Source organism: Zootoca vivipara, chromosome 13, assembly GCF_963506605.1.
Source record: "Zootoca vivipara chromosome 13, rZooViv1.1, whole genome shotgun sequence".
Taxonomy (NCBI): Eukaryota; Metazoa; Chordata; class Lepidosauria; order Squamata; family Lacertidae; genus Zootoca; species Zootoca vivipara.
The window spans coordinates 48828452-48842390 of NC_083288.1; the positions used below are offsets into that span (position 1 = coordinate 48828452).

Genomic DNA, 13939 nt, shown 5'->3' on the forward strand with positions numbered 1-13939 from the left:
CTGTTTACGTCTGGTATAATTGACTTGGGAAGGGCAACTGGGAAACTCTTTGATGCTTTTTGAGGGGCTTGGGGGTCTAATTGTTATTTAAAGAAGCATGGGCGTAGGCAGGGGGGCAGTTGCCCCCCCAGAAGCTGGGCCGCTGGCCGGCCTGCCCCGCTGCCTGCCCAGTGCCGTCTCCCTTCTCCCTGGCTGGCTGTAGGACGGGTGGAGGGAAAGCCCCAGAGCCGCGCAAAGCGTTTGGCTGGCTTTCCCTCCGCCCGCCCCACAGCCAGCAAGGGAGAAGGGAGACGTCCCTTCTAGCCGGCTGGCTGTGGGGCAGGCGAAGGGAAAGCCAGGCTGGGGCTGGGGCTGGGGCTTTCCCTCCACCCGCCCTGGCGATCGCGGAGGGGGAGGAGGGGATCGGAGCAGCCCAATTTCGGGCTGATCCTGGCGCCCTGGCGATCGCGGAGGGGGAGGAGGGGATCGGAGCAGCCCAATTTCGGGCTGATCCTGGCGCCCCCTCGCCCCTGCCGATCGCGGAGGGGGAGGAGGGAGTCGGAGCAGCCCGATTTCGGGCTGATCCTGGCGCTCCCTCGCCCCTGCCATTCGAGGAGGGGGAGGAGGAGGTCGGAGCAGCCCGAAATCGGGCTGCTCCGACCCCCTCCTCCCCCTCCACGATCGCAGGGGCAGGTGGAGGGAAAGCTGGCAAGGGAGAAGGGAGCGTTCCTTGCCCCACTGTGGCCCCTCCCCCCACCCCTTGGCCCCTAATTTTCATCCTGGCTACGCCCCTGTAAAGAAGTTGAATTGTCCTTTTAAGTTAATTTTCATTTGCAGTATTTTACTTCCTGGGGCTCAGAGGATATTTCGTTTACTTCTTTACCATGTTTGTTATTCATTTTCCTTGTATTTTTGCAGCTGGCTTTTGCGTGCAGTGGTTATTTTGATCCTAAAGAGGATGATGCTCTGCTTAGTTGTTTGTTGTGTTTTGTAGAATGCCGAAGTTCCCTGGCTTTTTTTGGGTACTGTTTCCTGTTTAACCTGTGCTGTAAACCGCTAGCGGTTTGTTTAAACATGAGCAGTATATAAATTGCCCGTTATAAATGCTAAATATTCTGAAGGAAATCAGCCCTGAGCGCTCACTGGAAGGACAGGTCGTGAAGCTGAGGCTCCAATACTTTGGCCACCTCATGAGAAGAGAATAATCCTTGGGAAAGACCCTGATGTTGGGAAAGATTGAGGGCACAAGGAGAAGGGGACGACAGAGGACGAGATGGTTGGACAGTGTTCTCGAAGCTACGAACATGAGTTTGACCAAACTGCGGGAGGCAGTGGAAGACAGGAGTGCCTGGCGTGCTATGGTCCACGGGGTCACGAAGAGTCGGACACGACTAAACGACTAAACAACAACAACATTAGTCTCAAAAGCACATGAAAAGAGCCTGCAGGATCAGGCAAATGGCCCATCTGGGCCAGCATCCTGTTCTCCCAGTGGCCAACCAGATGCCCCGATGGCAAGGATTGATCCTGAATGCAACAGTACTCTGCCCACCCTCTGGCCTTCAGCAACAGGAATTCAAAAGCATTGCTGCTTCTAGCCAGTGCCGGATTTAGTTATAAGCTAAACAATGTATAGCTTAGGGCCCCACTCTCTTGGGGGTCCCCCAAAAAAATTAAAGGAAAAAACACCTGTATGTACATTTCCAAAATATAAGATAAAAAAACAAATACAACAAAACCTACATACCGCAACAGTGTTTTGTGTTGTGTAGGCTCCTCTGATGTAAGTCATGGGCCCCGCCTGCTAGCCTGCCCCCTAAAATATCATGGGTTTGCTCCTTTCTGCATGGACTGGTTGCATGGCAACATGGGCAAATGGCTTTAGATACCTATGAGGTCCATAAGTTATAGTAGCATATTTTGTTGTTTAGTTGCTTAGTCGTGTCTGACTCTTCGTGACCCCATGGACCACAGCACGCCAGGCACTCCTGTCTTGCACTGCCTCCCGCAGTTTGGTCAAACTCATGTTCGTATAGTAGCATATATTCAACCCAAAAAACAGCAACAATTTGTTGTTGACAAAAGGACAGCTGGACATATAAAGGGCCCTAAATCTGGCCCATTACCTTCAGTAGTTTAGGGCCTCATCAAACCTAAATCTGGCCCTGTGGAGTCAGAGCACAACCATTGTCGCTAGCAGCCATAGATTGCCCTCTTCCCCTCCAGGATTCTTGCCCAGTCCTCTTTTAAAGCCATCCGAATCAGTGGCCACCCCTGTCTCCTGTGGCAGAGAGTTCCGCAATTTAACTAAACACTTGCGCCAAGAAGTAATTTCTTTTATCTGCCCTGGGTCTTCCTTCGTTCACCTTTGTGGGATGCATTGCACATGGTAGAGTCCCATTCAGCCGGGCTGTTCTTGTGTGTGTGTGTTTTTTCAGATGCAGTCGCTGACGTCGTGCGAGTGCACGATTTGCCCGGAATGCTTTGCCCAGCACTTCACCATCGCCGTGAAGGAGAAGCACATCACGGACCTGGTGTGTCCGGCCTGCTCAGAGCCCGAGATCAGCGACGAAGGGGAACTCATCAACTACTTCTCCACCCTCGATATCCAGGCACGTCCTCTCTGCGCACTCCTGCATCCTAGATCAGTGATGGGCAACCTTTTGAGCTTGGTGTGTCAAAATTCGCCAAAAAACCGAGCATAACTCGGGTGGTGTGTCACTTCGAGAAAAAATACCATAATTTTGTAATATTTATAGTTTAAATAACAAAAATGTATAATTGTAATATATAACTGTATTTAACAAACCAAAAACTAATTATTTAACCAAACCAAACCAAAAAACCCTTATTTATCACAAAATGCTCAGAGTTGTTGAGCTTTTTGGGGGGAGCTGCTAATCAAAGTTTTGGAGGGTTTTTTGGGGTGTGTGTGCAAAAGTTGCTTTGCTTTTTTTGGGGGGGGGGTGCCCCAAAGCTGCTGCGCTTTTTTGGGTGGAAGAGAACAGAAATAAATGACGAATAATACTTTTGCTGGAACTAACATGCAGCACCAAAAAATCCAGCACAGAAGAAAGCACCAAAAAACCCAGCACAGAACGGGTTAAAAAACAAACACAGTGACACCCAATCGTAGTCTGCCAAAGCGCCAGAAAAAACAGCACAAAAAGGGTTAAAAAACCAATCTCTGGCTACCAGCAACAATAACAAAAAGTTGTAGGAGGAGCAGGAGAACAAATGGGGGGGGGGGACAACAACAACAGCACGAATGGGCCGATGGGGCGCGTGCCAGCAGTGAGGGCTCTGTGTGTCACGTCTGACACGCATGTCATAGGTTCGCCATCACTGTCCTAGATACATGCCCCAAATGCCAAATTTCCACTCCGTGCTAACATCTGCTTCTCCGTAGAAACGCAGTCTGCGTTTTAACAAACGGCGGCTTCCCAGGTCCTTGGTGCCCCTTTAAATTTTAAGTTTAACTCCCCACAGCTGCGCGGTTGCCTGGACCCCGAGACCTACGAGCTCTTCAACAAGAAGCTGATGGAGCGCGTCCTCATGCGCGATTCAAAGTTTCAGTGGTGCACGCATGTGAGTAAAGGACTGTCTTTGGGGGGGAAGGGTTTCTCGGGGAGGGAGAGGCTGGATGCAAAGGAAAGACAAACAATGAATCATCTGGACTTCGAAACGGGTCAGCGTGTTTCACATTTAAAAAGTCTGCCGCCTTGGTCACACTCTAGCATGACGGAGAGACGAGGCGGGGCTTTGGAGGTGCCTTAAGGGAGAGGTGAAGTCCCTGGAAACCTGTCCCCCTCGCTACCTTGCAGGTGTGGTTTTTTTGCATTTAGGTCTCGCCCACCTCTGAGGTGCTGAAAGTGATGTGCTCAGCTATTCTTAGTTATAAAAAAGCTGCCTATCACCGAGCGAGGCCCTTGGGCCATCTAGCTCAGTACTGCCTGCACTGACCGGCAGCAGCTCTCCAGGATTTGGGTCAGGGAGTCTCTCCCAGCCCTACCTGGAGAAGCCAGGATTTGAACCCGGGACATTCTGCGCGCAGAGCAGATTGTTCTACCCCGGAACTACGGCCCTTCTCACTACGTAATATGCTTGTTTCTTCCCCATCTGTCACCTCCTCCTCAATTGTGACAAGTGTCCAGCTCTTATAAGAGCCTGGGGTCGGGAGAAGGGGCTCCCAGGATGCCTTGCGATCGCTTCTCCCCTTCGCGTCTCCCTTTCTTTTCCTCCTCTCTCTAGTGCTCCTTCGGCTTCATCTACGAGTCTGAGCAGCTGGAGGCCAAATGCCCGCAGTGCCGCAAGAGCTTCTGCGTCCAGTGCAAGCGTCAGGTGGGTGAGGCCATTTCCAGGGGGGTGCTTGTGGCGCAGGGAAAGGGCTGCCATCGTGCTGGGAGCGGCTGTGTCTTGCGAGGAGCCTTGGGGTAGCCATTCGGGTCCATAGATCTCTCTCACACAAACACGCTCTCTCTCTCTCTCTCTCTCTCTCTCTCTCTCTCTCTCTCTCTCGAAGCCTCGACATTGTTCTTCCCAGAAACCCAAGAAGCCAGTCCATTGTTGAGATCAGTGGCTCACAGCTGTCCATGGAGGCACAGGTTAATTCTGTGTCCAGGGCGGCTGTCTATAAGCTCCATCTGGTACGCAGGCTGAGACCCTACCTGCCCGCAGACTGTCTCACCAGAGTGGTGCATGCTCTGGTTATCTCCCGCTTGGACTACTGCAATGCGCTCTACATGGGGCTACCTTTGAAGGTGACCCGGAAACTGCGATTAATCCAGAATGCGGCAGCTAGACTAGTGACTGGGAGTGGCCACCGGGACCACATAACACCGGTCCTGAGAGATCTCCACTGGCTCCCAGTACGTTTCCGAGCACAATTCAAAGTGTTGGTACTGACCTTTAAAGCCCTAAATGGCCTCGGTCCTGTATACCTGAAGGAGCGTCTGCACCCCCATCATTCAGCCCGGACACTGAGATCCAGCACCGAGGGCCTTCTGGCGGTTCCCTCATTGCGAGAAATGAGGTTACAGGGAACCAGACAGAGGGCCTTCTCGGTAGTGGCACCCACCCTGTGGAACGCCCTCCCAGCAGATGTAAAGGCAATAAACAACTATTTTACATTTAGAAGACAACTGAAGGCGGCCCTGTTTAGGGAAGTTTTTAATGTTTGATGCTATACAGCCAGATGGGCGGGATAGAAATAATAAATTATTATCATTATTATAAAGTTGGTGCCGTTTTGAAAAGTTCGAGCCGCCATCTTGATTCAAGATGGCGGCCCGTTGCATCCGGGAATAGATGGAAACCACCTCTTTGACCTCCCAAACCCATCAGGCCACACATCTTCTGAAGTGTCCAAATGCCCGGACAGCAAACAGTGTTTCAAAATACATAGCGCGCGCGCACACACACACACACAAATACACAAATAAATACATAAATACACAAACACAAGGATCAGTGAGGGCAACACCATTCGGTGTTATTGATTGTTCTCCCATTTGTTGTTGTTGTTTAGTCGTTTAGTCGTGTCCGACTCTTCGTGACCCCATGGACCATAGCACGCCAGGCACTCCTGTCTTGCACTGCCTCCCGCAGTTTGTTCAAACTCATGTTCGTAGCTTCGAGAACACTGTCCAACCATCTCGCCCTCTGACGTCCCCTTCTCCTAGTGCCCTCAATCTTTCCCAACATCAGGGTCTTTTCCAAGGATTCTTCTCTTCTCATGAGGTGGCCAAAGTATTGGAGCCTCAGCTTCACGATCTGTCCTTCACATTTGCTCCTGGCAGGAAGTTAAATAGGGGGTACTTTAGGGATGGGGGTTCCCTCTGATTCCTTCCTCGAGTTAACCCCAAAGGGCCACTGAATGTCTCTGCACGGCCCTGTGCTAGGCTCCTTCTCTTGGTCACGTGCCGGTGCGACAGTGCTGCGATTCTGTCCTTGGGGAAACACCTTGCTCGATAGATACACAGATTGCAAACTGGTGCTGAAAGGGTATTGACATAGCCGCTGAGTGAGGGTCCCTTGGAGAGGATACCCTTTGCAAGGGTGCCACCACTGGGAAGGCCCTTCCTTGGAGATCGCAGCTGGAGGAGGAGGAGGAGAGGCTTCTGGAGATGAACCCAGTGCCTGCCCAGCCCCCTCCTTTGCTTCTTCCGCTATGGAAGGAAGAGAGGGCAAATGTTAATATTCCTCCTCAATTCTTTCTCCTCTTCTCACCTTTCCTGGGCCAGTGGGAGCCTCAGCACCAGGGCCTGACTTGCGATGAGTTCCTGGAGTGGAAGCGGACCAACGACCCCGAGTACCAGGCCCAGGGCTTGGCGGTCTACCTGCAGGAGAACGGAATTGGTAAGGGTTCCTGTTAACCGGAAGGTTGGTGGCTGTGGGCAGGATTCCTTCATTCTGGGCAAACCAACGTACTAGGAAGCCCTGGCATCTCCCACCGCTTGGAGATCAGAGTGGCATGTATCAATAGATCAGAATCCTAGAATTTGAAGGGACCATGTGAGTCATCTAGCCCAACCCCTTGAAGCGATGCAGCAATCTTTTGCCCAGCGCGGGACTCGAACCCACGACCCTGAGGTTCAGAGTTTTGGTTGCTGTGTCCCGGCAGGGGCAAAGCCTTTCGTTATCGCCCAAAACCCCCGCCAGACGGCAGAAGCAGAGCGAATAAAATCCCCTCCCTTTCTCTCTGCCTCCTAACCCTCTTTCTTCCCTTTCTCCCTCCTTCCAGCGTGTCCAAAATGCAAATTCTCCTACGCTTTGGCCCGCGGAGGCTGCATGCACTTCCAGTGCTCCCAGTGCAGACATCATTTCTGCAGCGGCTGCTACAGCGCCTTCTACGCCATGAATGTAAGGGGACTCCAAAGGGCGCTTGTCGAGGGGTTGCCAACTGGGGCAAAGGGAGGAGGTGCTTGGCAGGAAGCCGGATTCGGCTCACGGGCTTCTGGTTGCCGATCCCCTGGACCCAAACGCTTGTTAGAGGACCAGGGCGAAGGAAACACCTCGGGTACATTTATTTGGGGTGTCTCACCAACTGGCTTTCTCTCGCCCTGCCGTCTCCAGCAGAAATGCCCCATCCCCGAGTGCCCTATAAGGCGGTCCCTCCACGGCCACCACCCCCGCGACTGCCTCTTCTACCTCCGCGACTGGGACGTGCCTCGCCTGCAGCGCCTCTTACAGGTCAGTGTAAGAGCAAGGCATGATGGGTAGGGCGCAGGAGGGAGAAGCAGGGGGGGGAAGGGGGGAATCTTCATGAGTGGGGAAGGCCGTGCGAGGTGTCCATTTGGAGTTCACGCTTGACATCTCCCCATCCCAGGACAACAACATCATCTTCAACACAGATCCTCCGGCTGGGACCCGCGCCGCCCCTGGAGGTGAGTGCTAAACGACTCCTGCGTTGCGGGGGGGGGTTGGACTAGATGACCGCCAGGGGTCCCTTCCAACTCTATAGTTTCTCTGACTCGTAGGGAAGCCTGGCTTGCCGAGAGCATGTCTGTGTTCCCCGTCCTTACTTGCTGATCGATAGATTTTTTGATAACCTAATTTGCTGAGGGTGTTTTTTTTTGCAAATGCTTGTGGGTAATGTGGCACGTCAAGGAGGGAAGTGGTTTCCTGTGTGGCGCAAGGCCTTTCCTCTTTTAACGGTCTCTCTTTGTGTCACAAAGATGAGCTTAATTGTCATGGCTTCCATGCCAAGGATCCTGGGATTTGTAGGATTTTGTGATTTTAGGGTGACTTTAGGGTGATAATAATAATAATAATAATAATAATAATAATAATAATAATAATAATAAATTTATTATTTGTATCCCGCCAATCTGGCTGGGTTTCCCCAGCCACTCTAGGCGGCTTCCAATTGAATATTAAAAACAGCATCAGACATTAAAAACTTCCCTAAACAGGGCCACCTTCAATTGTCTTCTAAAAGTCAGATACAGTAGTTGTTTGTTTCCTTGACATCTGCTGGGAGGGCGTTCCACAGGGCGGGTGCCACTACTAAGAATGCCCTCTGTCTGGTTCCCTGTAACCTCACTTCTCGCAATGAGGGAACCGCCAGAAGGCCCTCTGTGCTGGATCTCAGTGTCCGGGGCAGAACAATGGGGGTGGAAATGCTCCTTCAGGTATACAGGACTGAGGCCGTCTTTAAAGGTTCATTATTGGGGCTCCCAAACTCCTCAAAAGTTGTACGTACCACATAAATTGGAGACATTTAAAAAATATTGAGCACTTTATAACACTTAGAAATAAATAAAACTTAAATAGGGGTTAGCTCTATTTTAGACGAGCGGCGAGGGCGGTTTTATTTAAGCCGGGTTTTTCATCTGTCTTCTCTTGCTGTGAGTTTTTAAGTCCTGTTATATTTTGCTTCTTAGTTTGGAGTTTTTTTGGGGTTTTTTGGAACTCCTGAATCTCATTTTCTCCTGCATCGCTTACACATTGTTGTCGGTGTAAGCGCCCTTGATTGTTTCTGCGAAATGGCAGGGGTGGACAAATAAACGATAAACTTAAAACTTAAACCTCTTCCCCCTCCTCTTTCAGGCGGCTGCCGTGTGATGGAGCAGAAGGAGACCATAAACGGACTGAAGGACGAGCCGTGCGGGAAGGAAACCCAAGATGGTTACGCTGGCCTTTGCCAGTGAGTGACGCCATTTTTGTGAAGCGCTGTGGGAAACTGTAGGCCGGTGTCTGTACTTGCACATCCCTCTCTGGGAGTGTGGGGGTGTTAGGGGGGCAGTCCTTCTGGTGGTGGGAGGGACACATGGTGATTCTACTGGGATATTTTGTCCACCTTTGGTCCCCACCCTGCACTCGGCTCTCACCTGTGGCTCCTAGAAGCTGTCAGGATGTGACAGCGGCCACACCACAGGAACGGCTTCGATTGGCCGGCTAAACCAGGTGTGGGGAGCCGGTGGGTCACAAACCCTTGGTGAGTTAGGGTAGGCACCCCCAGACTCGGCCCTCCAGCTGTTTTGGGACTACAATTCCCATCATCCATGACCACTCGTCCTGTTAGCTAGGGATGATGGGAGTTGTAGTTCCCCAAAATCTGGCGGGCCGAGTTTGGGGATGCCTGAGTTAGGGGCTTCCCCTGCACGCAAAGACAGGCTCTGGGAGATTGCGCAGACGAGAGCAAAAGTGGGTCTAATGGTCCAATGTAGGTCTTTCAGGACCGGTGTTATGTGGTCTCTGCAGCCGCTCCCAGTCACCAGTCCAGCTGCCGCATTCTGGATTAGTTGTAGTTTCCGGGTCACCTTCAAAGGTAGCCCCACATAGAGCGCATTGCAGTAGTCCAAGCGAGAGATAACCAGAGCATGCGCCACTCTGGCGAGAAAGTCCGCGGGCAGGTAGGGTAGTGGTTAAGAGCAGTAGACTCCTAATCTGGTGAACCGGTTCGAGTCCCTGCTCCTCCACATGCAGCTGCTGGGTGACCTTGGGCTAGTCACACTTTTTTGAAGTCTCAGGGGGTTTGTTGTGGGGGAGGAGGGATGGAAAGGAGAATGTTAGCTGCTTTGAGACTCCTTCGGGTAGTGATTTTGTTGTTTAGTCGTTTAGTCGTGTCCGACTCTTCGTGACCCCATGGACCATAGCACGCCATGCACTCCTGTCTTGCACTGCCTCCCGCAGTTTGGTCAAACTCATGTTCGTAGCTTTGAGAACACTGTCCAACCATCTCGTTCTCTGTCGTCCCCTTCTCCTTGTGCCCTCCATCTTTCCCAACATCAGGGTCTTTTCCAAGGATTCTTCTCTCCTCATGAGGTGGCCAAAGTATTGGAGCCTCAGCTTCACGATCTTTCCTTCCAGTGAGCACTCAGGGCTGATTTCCTTCAGAATGGATAGGTTTGATCTTCTTGCAGTCCATGGGACTCTCAAGAGTCTCCTCCAGCACCATAATTCAAAAGCATCAATTCTTCTGCGATCAGCCTTCTTGATGGTCCAGCTCTCACTTCCATACATCACTACTGGGAAAACCATAGCTTTAACTATACGGACCTTTGTTGGCAAGGTGATGTCTCTGCTTTTTAAGATGCTGTCTAGGTTTGTCATTGCTTTTCTCTCAAGAAGCAGGCGTCTTTTAATTTCGTGACTGCTGTCACCATCTGCAGTGATCAAGGAGCCCAAGAAAGTAAAATCTCTCACTGCCTCCATTTCTTCCCCTTCTATTTGCCAGGATCGGGTAGTGATAAAGCGGGATATCAAATCCAAACTCTTCTTCTTCCTCCTCCCTGCTCCTAGGGCACACTACAAGGAGTACCTGGTCAGCCTCATAAACAGCCACTCCCTGGACCCAGCCGTCCTCTACACCTTGCAAGAAGTAGAGAATGTCTGCCGGCGACACTCCCCTGCTGCAATGCTGCCGCCTCGGGCGCCAGCCGAGGATGACGAAGCTTATCGAGGGCGTTTGGTCAAGGTGAAAGGAAATGATCTGAGATGGGGGGCGGGGGGCGGGGATTTATCCCTGGAGTTTGGGCTGGGAAAGCTTGAGAGTTCCTTTCTTCCTGTAACTAACTCATTTTTATTATTACTATTATTCGTAAAATTTATATCCCACTTGATTACCATAGAATTGTAGAGTTGGAAGGGACACCCAAGGTCATCTAGCCCAACCCCTTGCAGTGCAGGAATCTCAGCTAGATCGTCCATGGCAGCTGGCCGTCCGACCTCTGCTTAAAAACATCTGAAGGCAGCCCTGTTTAGGGAAGTTTTTAACGTTTAATGTTTTATCGTGTTTTTGATACAATGGTACCTCGACTTACGAATTTAATCCGCTCCGAACGGACCTTCGTAAGTCGACAAAATCGTAAGTCGAAGCCAATGGGGGGGGGGAAATAAAAAAATTCGTAAGTCGAAGCAACCCTATCTAAAAATTCGTAAGTAGAAAAAATCCTATCTAAACCGCATCCAAAATGGCGGACGGAACTCTGTTCGTAACTCGAAACATTCGCAAGTCGAGTCATTCGTAAGTCGAGGTACCACTGTATTCTATTGGGAGCCGCCACCCAGAGAGGCCGGGAAAACCCAGCCAGATGGGCAGGGTATAGATAATAAATAAAAATAATAATGGTTATTATTTTATTTATTATTATTATTAATTTAGAATCTCCAAGGAAGGAGAGTCCAACACATCCCGAGGGAGACTGTCCCAGCTCAGTCGGTGGACTCTTAATCTCAGGGATATAAAAAGAAAACAAACCTCAGTGCCATTTAGAAAAAGAATAAAATGTTCAGTAAAAATAATTACGAGCCAACTGTTTAAGATATTCCATAAAATAAATAAGATCCACAATAAAGTCAAAGCAGGTTAAAACACACTTAAGCATTCTACGTGTCCAGGTAGGCTAGTCTAGACGAAAAGGTGCTGTGAAAGTGACGCGGTGATGGCGTCTTCGTGATGTCATAGAAATGTAGAGTTGGCCAACAAGACAACAACAAGAGCCCACCAACAGCATTCAAATCAATCTGGCTAACCTGATCCAAGAACACACACACATCGCACTCGCACATGAGAACAAATTTCACTACGGCCAAACAAAGACAGCCAACCACACCCTAGGCCAGGCATCCCCAAACTGCGGCCCTCCAGATGTTTTGGCCTACAACTCCCATGATCCCTAGCTAACAGGATCAGTGGTCAGGGATGATGGGAATTGTAGTCCAAAACATCTGGAGGGCCGAAGTTTGGGGGTGCCTGCCCTAGGCCAACTCCAGCCTCTCTCACCACCAAAGCAAAACGAGCAAATAGTAAAGAGAACCCACACGAGTGACGCTGACACAAAACCACACTAAGCAGAATAGAAGCATTCCCACCCCACCCCACCCCACCCCCCATTCCCCCCTCCACCTCGTTCCCCCTTCTCTTACTATTGTAACACTAATGTCTCAACAAATGAAACTGATCTGTAGAAAATGTAACTTGAAAAAAGAGACATTGCACATACTTTTATAAACCAAGAAATCTTTAATAAAAATATATTAGAATCCCCCCCCCAAAAAAATTAAGAGTTGGAAAGGGCCCTAGGGGTCATCTAGTCCAACCCACTGCAGTGCAGAAATGTCAACAGGCAGGGAGTTCCAGCATGCAGGTGCTGATACACATGAAATCAATTTCTTACAAATGAGGAGCAGGTATTGCCGGTTCTACAGATAGAAGCGGTCGAGTGGCAATATTGGGGTTCGGCAATCTCAGAGGGGAACTGGTCCAAAGTGGCTTTACATACTAATAGCGACACCGTGAACTCGAACCCGGTACATCTAAAGCGCCAAAGGCCAGGGCAAAGAGCTTGGGCGTCAGCATAGGGTGAGACCTGCATCGCCAGGGTTTCCAGACCCACTTCTGTGGAGAGGGAGCCCCACAACTTAGGGGCTCCTTTACCTAACGATCCCTCCCTTTTGTTTCCAACCCGCCACAGATTCTGATGGATCAGGAGCCTCTGGGTCCCAAAATCCCACGCCGAAGGAAGTAGGCGGCCTTCGCCGGTGCTGAGAGGAATCAGGAGGTGCACGGCTGCAGTCTGGCTCCTTGTTGGGGAGAGTTTGTCTGGGGAAAGCTGACCGGAAGCAGGCCTTGCGTCTTCAAGAAAAGCCTCCTCGCAGGGCAGGGCGGGAGGAGCAATGTTAATATTTCTTAAAGTCTTTTTTTTTTTTTTTTGAGTTTCCGAGGTGCCTTTCTCAATGCTGCCTTCCTACTGTTCAGGGATGGGACCAGCCGCGTCTCATTGCGGTCCAAGACCTGACCGCTTCCCCTTCTTTCCTTCTCTCCCCATCGTGACTCCGAATAAACAGTTCTGTGTTTTAAAAGAACAAACGCATCGTGACGCTCCTTCTTCTTTTTTGCCAGTCCAGGCACTGCCCTCCTCAGTCCCATCCTCAGCCCCAGGTCGTGGATTATGTATTTAGAGCAGGCATAGGCAAACTCCGGCCCTCCAGGTGTTTGGGACTACAATTCCCATCATCCCTGGCTAACAGGACCAGTGGTCAGGGATGATGGGAATTGTAGTCCCAAAACATCTGGAGGGCCGGAGTTTGCCTATGCCTGATTTAGAGCATTCGTACCTCGCTCTTCGGCCAAAACAAGGCTCCCAGAGTGGCTTACGGACAATCAGTTGAGGCTAGAGGGTCCCTGAAAATCTGAGAAACCACGACATGCAAGGAAAAACGGACAGGGAAGGAAGAGGAAAACAAATCAAACTTGGGCTCCGATTCAAAATGACCTTAACAGATTAGACAACTGGGCCAAAGCAAACAAGATGAATTTTAACAAGGAGAAATGTAAAGTACTACACTTGGGCAAAAAAAAATGAAAGGCACAAATACAGGATGGGAGACACCTGGCTTGAGAGCAGTACATGTGAAAAGGATCTAGGAGTCTTGGTAGACCACAAACTTGACATGAGTCAACAGTGTGATGCAGCAGCTAAAAAAGCCAATGCAATTCTGGGCTGCATCAATAGGAGTATAGCATCTAGATCAAGGGAAGTAATAGTACCACTGTATTCTGCTCTGGTCAGACCTCACCTGGAGTACTGTGTCCAGTTCTGGGCACCGCAGTTCAAGAAGGATACTGACAAGCTGGAACGTGTCCAGAAGAGGGCAACCAAAATGGTCAAAGGCCTGGAAACGATGCCTTATGAGGAACGGCTTAGGGAGCTGGGTATGTTTAGCCTGGAGAAGAGAAGGTTAAGGGGTGATATGATAGCCATGTTCAAATATATAAAAGGATGTCATATAGAGGAGGGAGAAAGGTTGTTTTCTGCTGCTCCAGAGAAGTGGACACGGAGCAATGGATTCAAACTACAAGAAAGAAGATTCCACCTAAACGTTAGGAAGAACTTCCTGACAGTAAGAACTGTTCGGCAGTGGAATTTGCTACCAAGGAGTGTGGTGGAGTCTCCTTCTTTGGAGGTTTTTAAGCAGAGGCTTGACAGCCATCTGTCAGGAATGCTTTGATGGT

At 50.3% G+C, this 13939-nt stretch overlaps 1 protein-coding gene across 3 annotated transcripts in view; it reads left to right on the forward strand.

Moving 5' to 3' along the window:
* Positions 1–12848, forward strand: part of RNF31 (ring finger protein 31) — a 34730-nt gene extending 21882 nt beyond the window's left edge. For 2 of the 3 annotated variants that reach the window (XM_060281865.1, XM_060281866.1), the window contains 10 exons: positions 2418–2591; positions 3469–3567; positions 4231–4320; positions 6222–6336; positions 6722–6840; positions 7054–7170; positions 7307–7364; positions 8530–8626; positions 10225–10399; positions 12399–12848. In XM_060281865.1, the coding sequence (XP_060137848.1) occupies positions 2418–2591; positions 3469–3567; positions 4231–4320; positions 6222–6336; positions 6722–6840; positions 7054–7170; positions 7307–7364; positions 8530–8626; positions 10225–10399; positions 12399–12452 (1098 nt within the window). In that variant the 3' untranslated portion in view covers positions 12453–12848. The remainder of the gene's footprint in view (positions 1–2417; positions 2592–3468; positions 3568–4230; positions 4321–6221; positions 6337–6721; positions 6841–7053; positions 7171–7306; positions 7365–8529; positions 8627–10224; positions 10400–12398) is intronic. The other variant, XM_060281867.1, reaches the window with a different exon arrangement.
* Positions 12849–13939: the final 1091 nt, after the last annotated feature.